Source organism: Somniosus microcephalus, chromosome 20 (genome assembly GCF_052327205.1).
Source record: "Somniosus microcephalus isolate GS21.2 chromosome 20, FLI_Smic_1.0, whole genome shotgun sequence".
In the NCBI taxonomy this organism is placed as follows: domain Eukaryota; kingdom Metazoa; phylum Chordata; class Chondrichthyes; order Squaliformes; family Somniosidae; genus Somniosus; species Somniosus microcephalus.
This window is the reverse complement of record NC_141006.1, coordinates 74,812,586-74,830,788: the sequence shown is the minus strand read 5'-3', so window position 1 is coordinate 74,830,788 and position 18,203 is coordinate 74,812,586. Positions and strand designations below refer to the sequence as shown.

General features: G+C 44.7%; 1 protein-coding gene across 1 annotated transcript in view; it reads left to right on the top strand.

Moving 5' to 3' along the window:
- LOC147103433 (forkhead box protein O3-like) overlaps nt 1–13,862 on the top strand; it is a 219,390-nt gene extending 205,528 nt beyond the window's left edge. The window contains exon 2 of the mRNA XM_085963021.1: nt 4,138–13,862. Within this exon, the coding sequence (XP_085819147.1) occupies nt 4,138–5,553 (1,416 nt within the window). The 3' untranslated portion in view covers nt 5,554–13,862. The remainder of the gene's footprint in view (nt 1–4,137) is intronic.
- The last annotated feature ends 4,341 nt before the right edge of the window (nt 13,863–18,203 follow it).

Here is an 18,203-nt window from a genome sequence, read left to right as displayed (position 1 = left end):
TCACGAATGCTACGTGCATTCAGATAGAGAACTAACCCTCCTATTGGCTGGTATAAAGGTGGTTATGGCCACGGATGTCGCAGCCTGTCGGACTGTTAATCCTTCCACTGCTTTGCAATGTTCTCCAAGGGAAGAGTGAGAAGATACGACATGATGATGATCGTGGCAGCTATTTGTTGGAAGAAAAGTCCAAACAACCTTTGAAATAAATAAACTGTAGCAGAAGTGAATGTAAAGACCAGTGATAAACTGAAAATAATGAAACTATTCTACCAAAGCTTTCCTGTATGGCTGCATTATTGCTAGCAGTCCACTCCTAGGTTTCTACACTTTACTGGTCTTGAGTGTCTATCAGATACAGAACGTGAGATGGACCTCATTAAAGTTCTCCAAGCCAGAGGAATTAAAGTTCACACAAGGTCACTTTTGTAATTAAGAGGCAGCATTTTAACAGCTAGAGCCAGAAAATTTAAGTTAATAATTATCTTACAATTCTTCCTGACAACGATCATTTGACAGTGCATAGAATTTCCAGCCCAGAAACAGGCCATTCGGCCCAACTGGTGCGTGCTGGAGTTTATGCTTCACACCAGCCTCCTCCCCCCCCTACTTCATCAAATCCCATCAGCTTATCAATATAGTATAGGAGCAACAGTCTTCAAATGTCATCATCCACCGTCGTGACAATATTCAGGTCTGTGGCCTGCATTAGGACAATTTCATTTACCTGCAAACCACCAATTTAATTTTGTAATAAGTAATGCAAAAAATGAGGCCAGAGGGAGTGTAATAATTCAACAACAACAACAAGTATTTATATAGCGCCTTTAATGTAGTAAAATGTCTCAAGGCGCTTCACAGAGGCGATTATCAAACAAAATTTGGCACCAAGTCGCATAAGGAGAAATTAGGACAGAAGCTTGGTCAAAGAGGTCGGTTTTAAGGAGCGTCTTAAAGGAGGAAAGAGAGGTGGAGAGGTTTAGGGAGGGAATTCCAGAGCTTAGGGCCTCGGTAGTTGAAGGCACGGCCGCCAATGGTGGAGCGATTAAAATCGGGGATGTGCAAGAGGCTGGAATTGGAGGAGAATCAAAATCCATCTCTAAACTCCATAGCAATATTGCACACCAGGAACATACTGCGTTGCTTGGGCGCAGGGTTGCTACGATACAAGTGACGGGAAGTGTCATCCGACATATTCTAATCATGCGAAACTCCTCTCAATGCACCTACCCATATTTGGATAGAGATATTGAATACTTGACGTCGCTTCTGGCGGGAAATCCCAGAGGTGGCTGCCGGTGATGGGGAGGCAGCTCCCCACACACTGGAGGTACGCCAGGGAGCCAGCACAACGCCAGGGGAAAACCTTCCCCTCGGTGGATAAACCTGCATTAAGAACATTAGTGATGCTAAAACTGCCTGAACTGTGTTTCACCCCTGACATTCAGCCTGCAGCCAGTTACTATGTCTGCCTTTCAATCCTAAACGTCAGCCCCGAATCTGCACCAAGGCCAGAAGGTTTTAATGGTCTCGCTGAGAGATTCGGATGACTGTACAGAACCACCCGCCATCAAATTAGAACTGGCAGTTGCTGAATCCAGAAAACATCAAAAGAAAAAGTTGGGCTGGGGGTGGCGGGGGTTGTGAGGGAGGATTCAGATCAAGAAGCTTTTGCAAAACAAATAATTCAGAATGATTCTGAAGAACTTTTGTTTATCGCCCTGTTTCTATATTTTTGAAACAGTATTTTAGCTTAAACACTGAGTACTGACGACGTCAGCGAGGAGAAACTGCGGTATACAGCGTGGTGCAAAGTGCAAGAATAAGGAAATACTGACAGAAACATCAAGAAGTCAATGAAACAAGAGAGAGAGCAAGCCATCAGCATCCAAATCATTAACCTAGACAGCAATAGGTACTCTCCATGAACTAGACAGTAAATCAATCAAGGGTTTCAGATGGCACCATAACCCTTGGCTTTGAATGTCACCTGAACCCCAGGATGGCTGTTATCTTAAATTAACTCTTGGGTATCTTAGAAATAAATTTATTTTAAAGTCGGCTGCCTTCTCCTTGCAGAGTGCAGAAAGCAAAATCTGCCGGGAGGATGGCACACCCCTTGCAAAACCTGCCAGAGTTTCCATCCATTGAAATGAATGGAAGGAAAATCCAGTGGGTTCTGTACAATCCTCTCGGCTAGATTTTTCCTTCTGCGCCCTGCCCGGGCAATGCTTAATGCCCAGCTGGTAAAGATGAAACTCTAATCACAGAAAGTTAACGTGCAGGTACAGCAAGCAATTTGGAAGGCACATGGTATGTTGGCCTTTATTGCAAGGGGTTTGAAGTATAAGAATAAGGAAGTCTTGCTACAATTGTACAGGGCTTTGGTGAGACCACACCTGGAGTACTGTGCACAGTTTTGGTCTCCTTATCTAAGGAAAGATATACTTGCCTTAGAGGCAGTGGAACAAAGGTTCATTAGATTGATTCCTGGGATGAGAGGACTGTCCTGTGAGGAGAGATTGAGTAGATTGGGCCGATACTCTCTGGAGTTTGGAAGAATGAGAGGTGATCTCATTGAAACATATAAGATTCTGAGGGGGATTGACAGGGTAGACGCAGGGAGGATGTTTCCCCTGGCTGGACAGTCTAGAACAAGGGGTCACAGTCTCAGAATAAGGGGTCGGCCATTTAAGACTGAGATGAGGAGAGATTTCTTCACTCAGAGGGTGGTGAATCTTTGGAATTCTCTACCCTAGAGGGCTGTGGATGCTCAGTCGATGAGTATATTCAAGACAAAGATCGATAGATTTTTGGGCACTAAAGGAATCGAGGGATATAGAGATTCGGCAGGAAATTGGAGTTGATGTATAAGTTCAGCCTTGATCTTATTGAATGGTGGAGCAGGCTCGAGGGGTCGTATGGCCGACTCCTGCTCCTAATTCTTATGTTCTTATTACCCTGTAGTGTCATCAGGCTATTGAAGGGAAAGTCACCATCATGCGTACACTACAGTAATCTCCCAAGAGAGGCACAACGTCGTTAAAACTGTTGAGAGCAATTTTGCAAAAGTGCTGGAAAAAAGCAATCGCGTGCACGCCAGGAATTAGAACGCCCATGTTTGGGCCTCTACCAGTAGCCCCTCCTCTTCTCAAAGACTTGACGGTTTCCTCTCGGGATAAGAACCAATTTTATGTTTTGAAAAAATATTTGTACATGGGAGTTGAAATATAGAACGATTCTTTTTAAAAAAAAATTCTCCCCTCTTCCTCTCATCATGATGTCCATTTCTTGCCGATGTGTAGTTCCACAGGCACTACAACAACAACAACGTGTAATTATATAGTGCCTTTAACATAGTAAAACGTCCCAAGGCGTTTCACAGGAGTGTTATAAAACAAAATTTGACACCGAGCCACATAAGGAAATATTAGGGCAGATGACCAAAAGCTTGGTCAAAGAGGTCGGTTTTAAGGAGCATCTCAAAGGAGGAAAGAGAGGGGGAGAGGTTTAGGGAGGGAATTCCAGAGCTTAGGGCCCAGGCAACAGAAAGCACGGCCACCAATGGTTGAGCATATATATTATATATGTATATATGTGTGTGTGTAAATGTATATTATGTCACACACAGGAGAATAACAGTAGAACAGTATTGTGGAACATACAACTAATCCAACTATGTCATCATTTATTTTAACAACTATTTGACTCAGTTATTGTCCTATATGTGCATATTGCTCATTGGTAAAACAGGCTGCACCAACACTGCATATCTGCACCATGTATTGCCTCTTTAGAGAACAGTCGTCTTCTTTCCTATGGTAGTAGCAAAAGAACAAATTAAATGTCAATATCTAAGTCAGATATCCAGGCTAAAGCTTCCGGTGTAACAGCGTGGATATCTTGTAGGCTGCCTGTGAATTTCCTCTGAGGGCAGTGCTCAATGATGGGCTCCAGGGTCTGATTAGGAGCTCCACAGTCGCATGATGGGGATGCTTTAATCTTCCATCGATGGAGAAGGTGGCAGCATCTACCATGACCGGTTCTGAGGACAGAGAACGGTGACAGTGGTTATTGTGCCGCGTGTATGTTGTTCACTTTTGGTCTCATTCTCAGTCTAACCTTTTATCTTCACAGAACTCAATCCGACACAACCTCTCCCTGCATAGCAGATTTATACGAGTACAGAACGAAGGCACTGGCAAGAGCTCGTGGTGGATGCTAAATCCTGATGGAGGGAAAACTGGAAAATCTCCTCGGAGACGTGCGGTTTCCATGGACAACAACAGCAAATTCCTAAAGAGCAAGAGAGGGGCAAACAAGAAGAAAGCCACCCTACAGGCAGCACAAGAAGGAAATGAAGGCAGTCCTTCATCACAGCATACAAAGTGGTCGGGTAGCCCCAGCTCTCATGCCAGTGATGAATTTGATCTGTGGACTGACTTCAGATCTCGTGCAAACTCAACGGCAAGTACTTTGAGTGGCCGCTTATCTCCCATAATGGCCAATTCTGAATTAGATGAACTTGAAGATGATGACAGGACTCCATCTTCTCCATTACTCTACCCCAGTCCCTCCAATACCTTATCACCATCTGTAAGTACAAGGTGCTCTGTGGAACTTCCACGGTTGGCTGACATGGCCGGTACAATTAACTTGAATGAGGGATTAACAGAGAATCTTCTTGAGGACTTGCAGGACAATTACAACATGAGCCCATCACAGCAGATTCCTTCAGGATGCCTCAGGCAGAGAAGTTCCAGCTTCTCATTTGGATCTAAGTGCTCAACTCTTGGAAGTCAGACTAGTACATACAGTGCCACCATGTACAGCCAACCGCCCATGACTATGTTACGCCACTCGCCCATGCAGACTATTCAGGAAAACAAACAAGTCACTTTTTCAACTATCAACCACTATGGAAACCGTATGTTGCAAGACCTGTTGACACCAGAGTCGCTACGGCACAAAGAAGTCATGATGACTCAGTCAGATCCTCTGATGCCACAGGCCAATACAGTTGCGACATCACAAAACCAGAGACAAATGGTGATGTGCAGTGATCCGGCATTATCACCATTCAATGCCCCGTCACCTAGATTAATGAATGGCAATCCATTTCATCATCCATCACCAGCCCAGCAGAATTCTGCTGTCAGTAACGGTGCCTTATCCAATCCCATCGGCCTTATGCACATGCACTCTGATGCTGGTAACATCAACTCTGTAGCACACCATCTCCAGAACCAGCTTCACTCACTTGCCAGTCATGGGATGCAGATGGAAGCATCGGACTCAAGGTTGAGCTCTTGCCCAGGAGGAATTAACATTACTGCCATGAGTCAAGATAAGTTCCCTACTGACCTTGACCTAGACATGTTTCACGGCAGTTTGGAGTGCGATGTGGAATCTATCATTCTTAATGAATTTATGGACAGTGATGAGCTTGATTTCAATTTTGACTGTGCTATGCCAACTCAAAATGTTGGCATTAACATGGCTACCCTCCCCACTGCCCCACAGACCACGAATCAGAGTTGGGTGCCAGGGTGAAGTAGAGTTGCAATGTTCAGTATCATGGGATGAAAGTTGGTTCCATAAAAGCTCTAAGACCAGACCAAATTAACATTTGGCTTCTTGAAAAACGCATACTTGAAAACAGAAAGATTTGCTTTTGTCTCCTTTACCTGGGATACACTTAGAAATACAATCAAAAAAAGGCAATAATGTGTTCTTGGTTAAAATAACTGTTACGCCAATTAAAGTGACGTCATTTTTTCTTTTGGAAGTTAGACTGCAAATCCAAGACTCCCAGATGTTACGATTATGGTCTCGGCACAATTGATTTATTTAGTGGGACTGCTGCAATGTAAAGTGGATGGAGCTCAAAGAAATAGCTCCTGAAATTAAGGCCTTAATCTAATCTTTCTGTAAAGTGAAATAATTTTAAATAGGTTACGTTTGCATAATTGTAAATCTGGAGTAGTCTCTCAGAATTTAATCCTTAACATTTTTAAGTAAGAGTTGCATTGGGTGATATGGGAGGGTTTCTGTGCACTATGTAACAAAACTATAAGCCCATTCCCTATAAACAGGTTGATGATTTCATTGCAGAATGCACATCGAGGTCCTCTTCCCCGCGGTGACTGGAACTTTCACTAGTGTACGCTGGTATCTTACTGGCTGTTCCAATCCTTTGGTATAACGAACACAAAAATGCCACAACTATACATTGACTCTGGACAGAGGTGCGAGGGAGCATTGGGATCCGAAAGCTGTCGTACAGGAGATGCGACTGGTGAAATGTCCCTTCGATAGAGACAAATCCTATTTTATTTAACTACCCAGCCACTCCCACCCCCCTCCGAAACCAGAAGTTAATTTGGTCTGGGCCAGAATAATTTCTTGCTCAGTCTTGGGTTTGCAAACCACAGTTGCATTAAAGTCACCAAAGCTTAATATTTTTTTTTAATGAGCTTGTTTGTAACAACTGAAGGCATTTTAATACACACTTGTATTTCTGAGGACAGGATCAAGAGTAGGTGAAGCACATTAAATGAAAGGATGTTGGCAGAGAAGGATTCTTCTTAGACTATGGACTGAGAAATGGTTGGATTTGCAGAATGCGAAACTCCTTTGCCTGGGAAGACTTTGATCAAAACAATTCTTTTGCTTCTTCGGTGGCCTACATCTGCTGTTTGACTGCCCTCAAATATTACATAACATTGTAATTTCGTTTTCTTTCATAGACTGAGAGTTTTAAAACACGTCATATTGTTACGGCTTTGGCATTTATCATTATTGTATGCTAGTTTGGTCGGAACTGTATTTATTTTGCATTTGAGGGAAATGACAAGCTTGGTAACGTAGGTGTTCGGCGATAATACCACAGCCTGAAACTTTAATTTATGTCGTGATTGGGGCATTATTTTGTGAGAATTTCTCTTGGGAGATTGGCTCTGGCTCCCATGTTTTGCCACGGAGAATGGTGGAGTCCAGAGATACCACGCAAACATCCGTTGCCTGTAGTCATTTCTCCGATTACCTGAAACTTTCTCTGGAAAGTGCCACAAGTGATAGTTATATAAGTTACATATGTATATTAACTTCTTTTTAATGTAACGCATATGGATAATTAAAATCAGAAAAGTCCATTCTTAAATGTACATACAGGTACTGTACTGTAATTTCACCATGTATTCTTTGGATGTTGATGTGATTAAGAATATAATTTCTTTTTATTTTTCAAATATAAAATAATATTGTACGATAATGGAAGCCCCAGACAGCAACTTTCTTTTTATTTTTGTTTTGTTTGAAATTCTAACAGCAACAGAACAAATTCCAAGTCCAACAGCAATTGTTTTAACCAAATCAGACAGTAAAACCGGTTCTGTTCCAGACACTCGCATTCTGTTGGTGAATGTGAAAGGGGCACTCCCTTTCCATCGTGCGCGGCGAGGGTTCCCGTCTCTCGTTGGACCTATTCCTGGAGGTCCCATCGCAGGACCTCCTGCCCCCCACCACCTGCCATTGGCCGCTCAACCATGCTCACCGCGTCATTGGATGATTGCAGACCGGCAGTCAAAAGGCCTTTTTTTTTCTCTCCCCCATCTCTTGGATATTTTTCTAACCAATAAACGAGTGTTGTAGGGAAATGGAAGAAGCACACCATTTTTTAATGTAACGCCCCTATGATTTTTCTCCCTGGGTCTTGCTCGCAGCCGTGTCCTGGAGATTAATCTTCAAATCCCGGAGACTCCGGGGCAATCCTACACACATCTGGAACTTTGGTCACATCTCGCCATACCGGAAGACTCCCGTCAGACGACGCAGTAGGCGTGCACATAAAGCTATTCAAGCAAACAAGTGCACGAATGCGTACGGCAGAACTTCTGATTTTTTTTGAGTGCACCTTTAAAATGCTTATTTACAGAGCACATTTAGTCAGTATTGAGAGACATTTTGCAAGTTAGCCCACAGGAAAGAGGATCAGCTAAGCGTCTTAATTTCTCCCAGCTTTTGCAGCTTCAATAAATCTGTAAGATTAAAAAATACATGCCTTTACCCTCCCCTCAATCAACACAAGAGAAGTTTCAGCTGAAGTAGGTCCATTGCCCACCGATAAAATTGCTGAAAGATGGAACTTTTTTGGGGCCTTTTCTTGAAAAAAAAGAGGGGGAAGTTTATCACCCCCCCCCCTAAGCCAAGGTAGACCATCACCATCATTCTCATGAGGAGGGGTAGGACGCAGTTATCAAAATGTGCACAAAAGCAGTTCGTGTCTGCTCACAGTTCAAGAGAAACCTGGAAATTATGCTGTGCAACGATTAGTGTATCAATGCTGAATGCATTTGAAATTGCTTTGGCTGCTATTGTGTGGGAGGCACTGCAATTTGTTTTGAATGGGCAAGGCCTCAGTTAAATTAGTGGACCAATGATTTTCACACGGATGTGTTGAGTGCTCGTGCGCTTCAACCTCACACGGTGGGAATGCAGGGCGGAGTCAACAGCCGTCCCACCCAGGAGTCTCCGAGAGGGGCCCTTGGGCAATTTTAGTGGCCAGACCTCCTCTACGGCCCACCAGCCACCCCAACAGGCTAAAAAGAGGGCAGCTGGCCGTCATTGAACAGCTCAAAAATCACCCTAACCCTAACCCTAAATGCCTACACCAGCGCAAGGGGCCGTTTCATGGGTGGAAGGGTAGGTGGGGAGCCCAGAACAGAAGGAGCCCAGACTTCCACAATAGCAAAATACTGCGGATGCTGGAAATCTGGAAATCTGAAATAACAACAGGAAATACTCAGCAGGCCAGGCAGCATCCGTGGAGAGAGAAACAGAGTCAACGCTTCAGGTCTGGGACCCTTCATCAGAAGCCCAGAATTCCCTTGCGGGGCCCGGAGGAATTGCTCCTGCTCCTCCTGCGACCATTAAAGAAAGTTTTAAATAACAACAGAAAACGCTGGAAAAACTCAGCAGGCCAGGGCAGCATCCGTGGAGAGAGAAACAGTCAACGTTTCAGGTCGATGACCTTTTGTCAGAACTGGGAAAAAAGTAGGAAATGGAAAGCAAGTTTAGGGGCTGGGAAAAGGGGGCGGGGATGAAAGAACAAAAGGGAAGGTCAGTGATAGGATAGAAGGCAGGAGAGAGTAAGAGACAGTAAGAGATATTCAAGGTGAGAGGAGGTGGTAATGGGATAGGTTAAGGAACAAAGGATGGCTCTAGATGGGGTGTGAATTGTGCTGGCAGAATGAATGCCTCCTCCTCTTCCCCATTCAGCAGGTCATTAAGATGCCTTTGGGTGTCACCAGACCCAGATCAGTATAGTTGTCAGTCGCCTTAAAATAAAAATGGGCTCAGTTAAGAAGCAGGGACAGCGAGTCTTTGCCCAACTACTTCAACTTCGCTCCCACCCCTTCCCACCAAGCAGGATGGGTTAAAAAATCCCCCTTGTAGCGTCCCATGAAATGTAATCAAGAAATGGGTGACTAATGTAGGGATATCACGTACTAACAACGTGTCGGATTGTAATCAATAATTCAGAATATATGAAGCCTCCACAGTATTGTCGGAGCTGTTAAGTGAGGGAGTGCTAAACCGTCAGAGGTGCCAGCTTTCGGATGAGACATTGAACCGAGGCCCCGTCTGCCTTTCCTGGTCGGTCGAGTGGGTGTCCGATAGCCCCACGGCACTATTTGAAGAATATGCATGGAGTTCTGGCCAATATCCCTCCCTCAACCAATACCACCATAAACAGATCAACCCATTGTGGGATCTTGCTGTGTGCAAATGGGCTGCCATGTTTACCTACATAACAACAAACATCAGGAGTAATTGTTCCACAGAAGCTCAGCGTAGGCTCGAGGAACAGCACCTCATCTTCCGATTAGGCACTTTACAGCCTTCTGGACTCAATATCGAGTTCAACAATTTCAGATCATAACCTCGGCCCCTATTATATTTCTATATATTTTTTATCCACACTTTTGGTTTGTGCCTTTCCTTTTTTCTCTCTCCCACATGGCAGCTGTCTCTCACTCTGCCAGCGCATTTCACACTTCATCTAGAGTCGTCTTTTATCTCTTTACCTGTCCTATTACCATCTTGTCTCGCCTTGAATATCTCTTAATGTCTCTTCACCCCTCAGACCTTCCCTTTTGTTCTTTCATCCCCTCCCCCATTTCCCAGCCCCCAAACTGGCCTTTTAATCTGTTTCATTTCCTGCCCTTTTTTTTCTCAGTTCTGAAGAAGGGTTTCGACCTGAAATGTTGACTCTGTTTCTCTCTCCACGGATGTTGCCCTGGCCTGCTGAGTTTTCCCAGCGTTTTCTGTTGCAGTATTTTGCTACAGAATCAGGAGTAATTCATTGGCTGTGTATTATGTGGGGATGTCCTGTGGGTGCAAATAAGGTGCTTTTAAATGCAGGGTTTTTTTTTTGCTTCAAGTCTACACCGAGACACACACCCCACCACAACCAGTGTAAGGAAGACACGCCATTAAGATTATTTTTTCTTCTTTTGAAGATTGATGGTTGATGGTTCCCTATCCCTGAAAGACCAGAGGCCAATCACTGCAGTGCACAATACAGTGTCATGATCGGCAACACATTTTGGTGCTCCTTTTAACAAGACTGCCTTACATTGCTCAGGAGCTCAGAACATCAATAATGTGAATTACTGGAAACGATCTGAATTCCGTTTATCACCGCTAAACCATCCCAGTGACTGCAGAGAGCTAGCCATGATTTACAAATCCAGATGTTCCCACAGCAGGTTGTGTTATACCGCTTTTTGTTTTTAGCAATCTTCTGAAATATTTTTTTATAAGCAACAGCAATGCCCCCACAAATTGTTGCAAAATGACGTTAATGAAATGCGTTCGTCATTAAAAATCCGAGCGTTTTTAAAGTTGTGTCTGCTTTGGTTAGGCAGCTATGATGAACGCTGCGAGCTTTAGCCCCACAAGATCAATATCGAGCGAAACTGTGCGTTAGAATGGAGTCTGGGCCGTCACAGCCTGTCAAACATGGGCTTTGGAGATGATTACTGCCATGTAATTATGGCAAAGTTCTTTACTTTGCCAATAAAAATCTCACCGTGGCATCTGTGATCATTGACAAGCCTCCGACTAAATAAAAACTGCAGTTATTCTGGATATCAGCTCGTAAAAACCTTCCCGATTCTCAATTTAATCAAATGGACAATAATGGTTTAACTGTGGTAAATTATTCAGCAGTAAAATAAAGCCCCACCGATTTCTTTTTCGAGTATAACTCGGAGCCCAATCTCTATTGGAGTTGCTAAAAATATTTCTACACCGTATGAATGTTTATTTATTTAAAGGTCCCAAAACTATACAACACAATCAAATAATACTACGTGAAAGAAAGGCATCTCCCAATGGCATTGACTCCGCGTTGGGATACGGTTCCGTGGATGGTAGGTGCCCTCCAGCTCCGCACCCCCCCCCCCACCTCCCCGTCTTCCCCCCCGCTAACTTGCCTTTATTCATCTGCGAATCAACTGGCGATTCAAGTGAAACATAGAAGATAGGAGCAGGAGTAGGCCATTCGGCCCCTCAAGCCTGCTCCGCCATTCAATGAGATCATGGCTGATCATCCAAATTCAGTACCCTGTCCCTACCTTCTCCCCATATCCCTTGATCCCTTTAGCCTTAAGAAATATATCCAACTCCTTCTTGCATATATTTAATGAATTGGCCTCAACCGCCTTTTGTGGTAGAGAATTCCACAGGTTCACCACTCTCTGGGTGAATAAATTCCTCCTCATCTCTGTGCTAAATGGCTTACCCCTTATCTTTAGACTGTGACCCCTGGTTCTGGACTCCCCCGCCATCGGGAGCATCCTTCCTGCATCTAGTCTGTCTAGTCCTGTTAGAATTTTATAAGTTTCAATGAGATCCCCTCTCATTCTTCTAAACTCCAGCGAATATAAGCCCAATTGACCCAATCTCTCCTCATATGTCATTCCTGCCATCCCAGGTATCAGTCTGGTGAATCTTCGCTGCACTCCCTCCATGGCAAGAACATCCTTCCTCAGATAAGGCGACCAAAACTGCACACAATACTCAAGGTGTGGTCTCACCAAGGCCCTGTACAACTGCAGTAAGACATCCTTGCTCCTGTACTTGAATCCTCTTGCTATGAAGGCCAGCATACCATTTGCCTTCTTAACCGCCTGCTGCACCTGCATGCTTACCTTCAGCGACTGGGGCACAAGGACACCCAGGTCTCATTGCACTTCCCCTTTTCCCAATCTATTGCCATTTGGATAATAATCTGCCTTCCTGTTTTTGCCACCAAAATGGATAACCTTGCATTTATCTACATTATACTGCATCTGCCGTGCATCTGCCCAATCACCCAACCTGTCCAAATCATAGTGTGCAGACGTCTTAGCTAAGCCCAATGGCTGGACACGCTTTCCAGCAGGGACATGGGGGTGGGGGGGGTGAAGAGAGATCCAAGAGCGGCAATCCCAGCCAATTTCACCCACCCTAATCCAGGGGCGCTGGCATCAGTCGAGCTCCTCCCCACCATCCCAGCCGAGATCAGTTAACTCAGCGCAGACTGGGGATCAAACATGGCGCCTATCTGGCCTCTGTGGCTCAGGTATTCAAGAGAATAAACCTGAGCCACTCGGAGTCCCGTGTAGACTTTTGTTTTGTCACTGAATATGTTTCTCAGACTTCACTCTACTGTTACGAAATGCCATTGTGTTGCAATGACCCAGGATCAATGTCCTGCTCTCCCAAATCATTCTGATACAGTTTTGTGTTGCTTTACAAACCCAGTTTTTGGTTTTCCTTGCGATAGGAACGAATCCCATTACTTTCTATGCAAACAGTTGCTGGTTTTATCTACATTGTCTTCTTTCCAGTTGCTTCTGGCATTGAAAGGACGCCGTGCTCAACAGGCACAGCTTTAGACTTCAGAAAACGTGCAAATCCGACAGTCTATTCACAACAGTGTCACTAAATGCCACCTGGAACCCTTCCAAAACCCTCCCAAACAGAAGTGTAAACCCTAATCCAACAGAACCTTCCTCGTTTGCCATGGCCTCACATTTGCATAGGTAGTTGTGTCATGTAATTTCTCAAACGGGGTGAGAATGACATTACGAAGGAACCACCAGCCTTTACATTCATTGCTTTGCGAGGGGACTATGTCATCCCTAAAAAGTCGGACGGTTCGGCCGTCTCTACATTCGCGTGCAGTTGTTATCCGTAGACAGCGGCCTTACAGCGAACAAACTGGGAGGCAGCTCCACATCTTAGTAGCTGGAGACCTGCGTGAGTTCGGACCCCTAATGCAGATGGAGCTTAAGTGGCACTCGAACTGAGAGACCATCAAAGCGGAAAACCAACCAGGGCTTTTAAAGGAAAGTTTATCAAAATTTCATGAAGAAGTGCATTCCGGAACAGGTCAGATTGGGGGGAGGGAGGAAGAGGGAAAGGTTGGGGGTTGGAATAGGCCCAGTCTGTTAAGAGATTAACTGTTGTCATGCCATTAAGAAACCATATATAATGAATATAAAAATACACCTTTGTGTTGTACTGGTCCTTTAATTCAAATGCTGTGAAGCCAGCATGAACTTAAGTTCAACAGAAAGTGGATCCCGTTGCAGCTATATCTGTCTATAAACCCATAAAACATGTTGTAATCTCTTATCAGGTCAGATTTTGTGCGCTACAGTCATTTGATTAAGATATCCATACCTTAATGAATGTAAAACTTTAAACTGTGCTGTAAAGGTTTGTGAAAATTGCAACGTGAGGAGATGTGTATAGTGTATTGTACAGTGTATTTTCATTAATAAATTGTTTTAAATAATATACTTTAATCAGCGGGTTGAATGTACTACTTTATCTGATGTTCAGGCATGACACAGTGCCCCCAGTTCAGAGTATGTAATGGTCCGACAGATTCTGATAGCATTTTACACTATGCCTTATCTCTAAACTTCCATCGTAATTACAAATCTGTTCAGTAGCATAGCAAAAATTGATCTTTTGCTCTTCCCACAGCTGTACACAGTAAATCATATACTGAACGCCTCATGTCAGCCGTGGCTCAGTGGGCAGCAGTCTCGCCTCTTGAGTCAGAAGGTTGTGGGTTCAAATCCCACTCCAGTAAGACTTGAGCGCAAAAATCTTGGCTGACACTCCACTCCAGTCCAGTGCAGTGCTGAGGGAGTGCTGCACTGTCGGAGGTGCCATCTTTCGGAGGCGATGTTAAACCGAGGCCCGTCTGCTCATGCAGGTGGATGTAAAAGATCCCACGGCACTATTTTGAAGAAGAGCAGGGGAGTTATCCCCGGTGTCCTGACCAATATTTATCCCTCAGCCGACATAACAAAAAAAAACAGATTATCTGGTTATTATCAAATTGCTGTTTGTGGGAGCTTGCTGTGCGCAAATTGGCTGCCGCGTTTCCCACATTACAACAGTGACTACACTTCAAAAAGTACTTCATTGGCTGTAAAGCGCTTTGAGATGTCGTGAAAGGTGCTGTAGAAATGCAAGTCATTTCTTATCTTACTGACAAGTTAAGAATATGCTTCAAACATCTGTAATAAGAGCTAAACCCTGCACTCACACACTGTTTACACCAATGGAAGAAGCATGCAGGTGCAGCAGGCGGTTAAGAAGGCAAATGGTATGTTGGCCTTCATAGCGAGAGGGTTCGAGTACAGGAACAAGGATGTCTTGCTGCAGTTGTACAGGGCCTTGGTGAGACCACACCTGGAGTATTGTGTTCACCAGCTTTTTGTTCCTTCTCAGGAAGGGTTTGGCCTCTGCTCATTACCCCCCCCCTGCTGTCTTGGCAGAGATCTAGAACCCAGCATATTGGGAAACAAGGGGATTTTCTTTGGAACAGAGGAGGCTGAGGGGAGACTTGATTGAGGTGTATAAAATTATGAGGGGCCTCAATAGAGTGGATAGGAAGGACCTATTTCCCTTAGCAGAGAGGTCAATAACCAAGGGGCATAGATTTAAAGTAATTGGTAGAAGGATTAGAGGGGAGTTGAGGAGAACTTTTTTCACCCAGAGGGTGGTGGGGGTCTGGAACTCACTGCCTGAAAGGGTGGTAGAGGCAGAAACCCTCATCACATTTAAAAAGTACTTGGATATGCACTTGAAGTGCTGTAACCTACAGGGCTACGGACCAAGAGCTGGAAAGTGGGATTAGGCTGGAGAGCTCTTTATCGGCCGGCACAGACACGATGGACTGAATGGCCTCCTTCTGTGTCGTAAATTTCTATGATTCTATGATTCCACGTGGCTGACCCAACCTCCAATGTATTGCTGTACTGAAGCACCTAACGGAATGTTTAAGAAACAGATTAAATGCATGTTACAACAACACTTCTTGGACAGCTGAAAGACCTACATTTTGATGTTCTACACCAAATTTGCAAGAATTGGGAACCATCATTATCTACATATGATAGCAAAATACTGCAGATGCTGGAAATCCAAAATAACAACAGAAAACACTGGAAAAACTCAGCAGGCCAGGCAACATCCGTGGAGAGAGAAACAGAGTTAAAGTTTCAGGTCGACACCCTTCTTCAGAATTATTACCTACACGGTGGCATAGTGGTTAGCACTGTTGCCTCACAGCGCCAGGGACCCGGGTTCGAATCTGGCCTCGGGTGACTGTCTGTGTGGAGTTTGCACATTCTCCCCGTGTTTGCGTGGGTTTCCTCCGGGTGCTCCGGTTTCCTCCCACAGTCCAAAGATGTGCGGGTTAGGTTGATTGGCTATGATAAATTAACCTTTAGTGTTAGGGGGATTAAATACGTGGGGTTACGGGGATAGGGTGGGATATGTGTTGGTGTAGGGGTTACGGGGATCGGGTGGGATGTGTGTCGGTGCAGGCTCGATGGGCCAAAATGGCCTCTATCTGCACTGTGGGGTTTCTGTGATTCTGTGATATCTTTATCCAGGCATGTAAAACAAATCTTAGCTTGTGTATTAGAAACTCCAGGTGAATTTTATCCACACTGCAAGACATCAACCTCTAGACTGTGTAGGGTGTCAGCATCAAATAGCAATAACAAATCATCTGCTTACTCTGACCACAAGGAACTGCACAGAAATAAACCAATTACGTGAAGCACCTTAGTGTGCTGGGCTCTCGAATTGTTGACCTGATTAAGACTCCAAGGCCTTGATTTTCATTGGGCCATGGAGTCGGGATTGGAGGCGGGGGGTTAAATTCCCAAAATCAGGGGTCCCGACCCCATCCCGCCCCCAACTCACCTCCATGCCAATTTCAAAGGAGGCGGGTACCCACCCCGCACTGGGACCCGCCTACCCGAGGCGGGAAGGGATTAGTTACAGGCAATTTTTAGCCTAATCCCTATTTTAAAGCTTGAAGTGTGGGAATCCCGACGGCTCCAAACCACGCCAAGTTGGAGGAGTCGGGCTGTCGGGTTGAAGGGCTTGGAGGGGTCGAGATGTCGGTGTTCAGGTGAGTGATGTGCGCATGAGTGCAAAGGTAAGTGTGTTTGGTGTGTCTAAAGTGATTAAATAAGTTTTACATACATTTTCTTACCTTTTCAGCCTTCCTTCCTTTAGGCCTCAGGAGTCCCTCATCTCACCGGCACAGAAAGCAGAATGGCTGTGAACTGTCAAAAGTGACAGCCTGCAGCTTTCTGTGCAGGAGAGATTTCTAACTTAGTCTGTGGAGAAGTACTCATGTTAGAAGTAAGACTGTCAGTGTTTGACAGCTTCAAAGAGCTGTGAAACGCTGATATTTCATCTGTCAAAACCTCTTGACAGATGAAATTTCAGTCTGTGACGTCACCTGTTGCCAGGTGGCCCTTAATTGGCCTGCTGAGCCCGCTAGGTGGGCTCAACAAGGTCAATCAAGTTAAAATGGCGTGGATTGGCCACATCTTGATGGAGGCGGGACTACAACCCCAAAAGTTGTAGTCCCGCCTCCTTCCCGACTTCTGAATGAAAATCACCCCCAAGTCTTCCTACAACCTAATTGGTTGCTATGCTAGGGTCAGCTAGGTCGTTGTGGAAGGCGGGAAACTGACCAGGAGTGGGCATCTCCCCTCTCAATAAGCACACTGCCTAGGATCAACATTGGTGGCATCCAGAGAGATGTGTACCAGATCAACCATTGCTCCCTTCTGATCAAGGAAGACACAATCAATGTCAGTGCTCAACTCAACAGAAAAAGAAAGAGAAAGATTGAGAAAAAAAACTTACCAAGTTTACAAGAGAATAGGAGGTAAGAGATATTATGCACCTTAATGTATTAATTACAGATTTTATAAAACAACAAAATTATGAAACCAATATACGGGCAGAGACTGTTAGTTTTGTTTAAGCAGTATAATCTCTTGACTCCCTTCCATGCAGTCGTAGTGTTTGACTTAAGCCATGCAGTTTTATAACACAGAAGGAAGTCTGAGCGCTGTACTGCCAGAATGGAAGCAACACACTCCAAATACCCTCATAAAGTTTTATCTTATCACAGGGTGTCTGAGAAGCTTAGGTGTTAAACCATTCCTGAACGGAAGGTCATCAGATCAAGTCTCAAGGCTGCCTCTCGCTTAAACTCTGTTGGCAGGGCTGCTTCAATGTTCAGCCAAGCTGTTAAATGGAGCAGCACATGACAGTTAGGTGTTCACTGCACGATGAAAGAAATCTAATATCGTCCAGCCTGCCTGCTGCGATGCGATTGCAGAAGAGTGTTCATCATGGTCAGGGAGAGGACCAAGACTTGCACTTGTCCTCCTCTTCCAGCTGAATGTGTGACCCACAAAAGAAGAGAGAGAGAGAGAGAGAGAGAGAGAAGAAAGTGGAGAGAGAAAAAAGTGATAGGAACTGCGAGGCACACACAAACCAATAACGGTACCCAACACAAAGAGGTGGTGGAAGCGGAGACATTCAATGTTTTCAAGGGGGGCTGGATAGGCACTTGAGGGAAATAAACTTGCAGGGCTACGGGGATAGAGCGGGGGAAAGGGACTGACTGGATTGTTCTACAGAGAGCCGGCACGGACTTGATGGGCCGAATGGCCTCCTTCTGTGCCGTTATGACTCTATGACATGACTTCTGTACAGTTATTTAGAGAAACCCTGATGTGCACACTACTGTATAAGACTTCATTTTTCAAGATATTGGTAAACGTTGTTTGTTAAAGATGGGGCTATTTCTT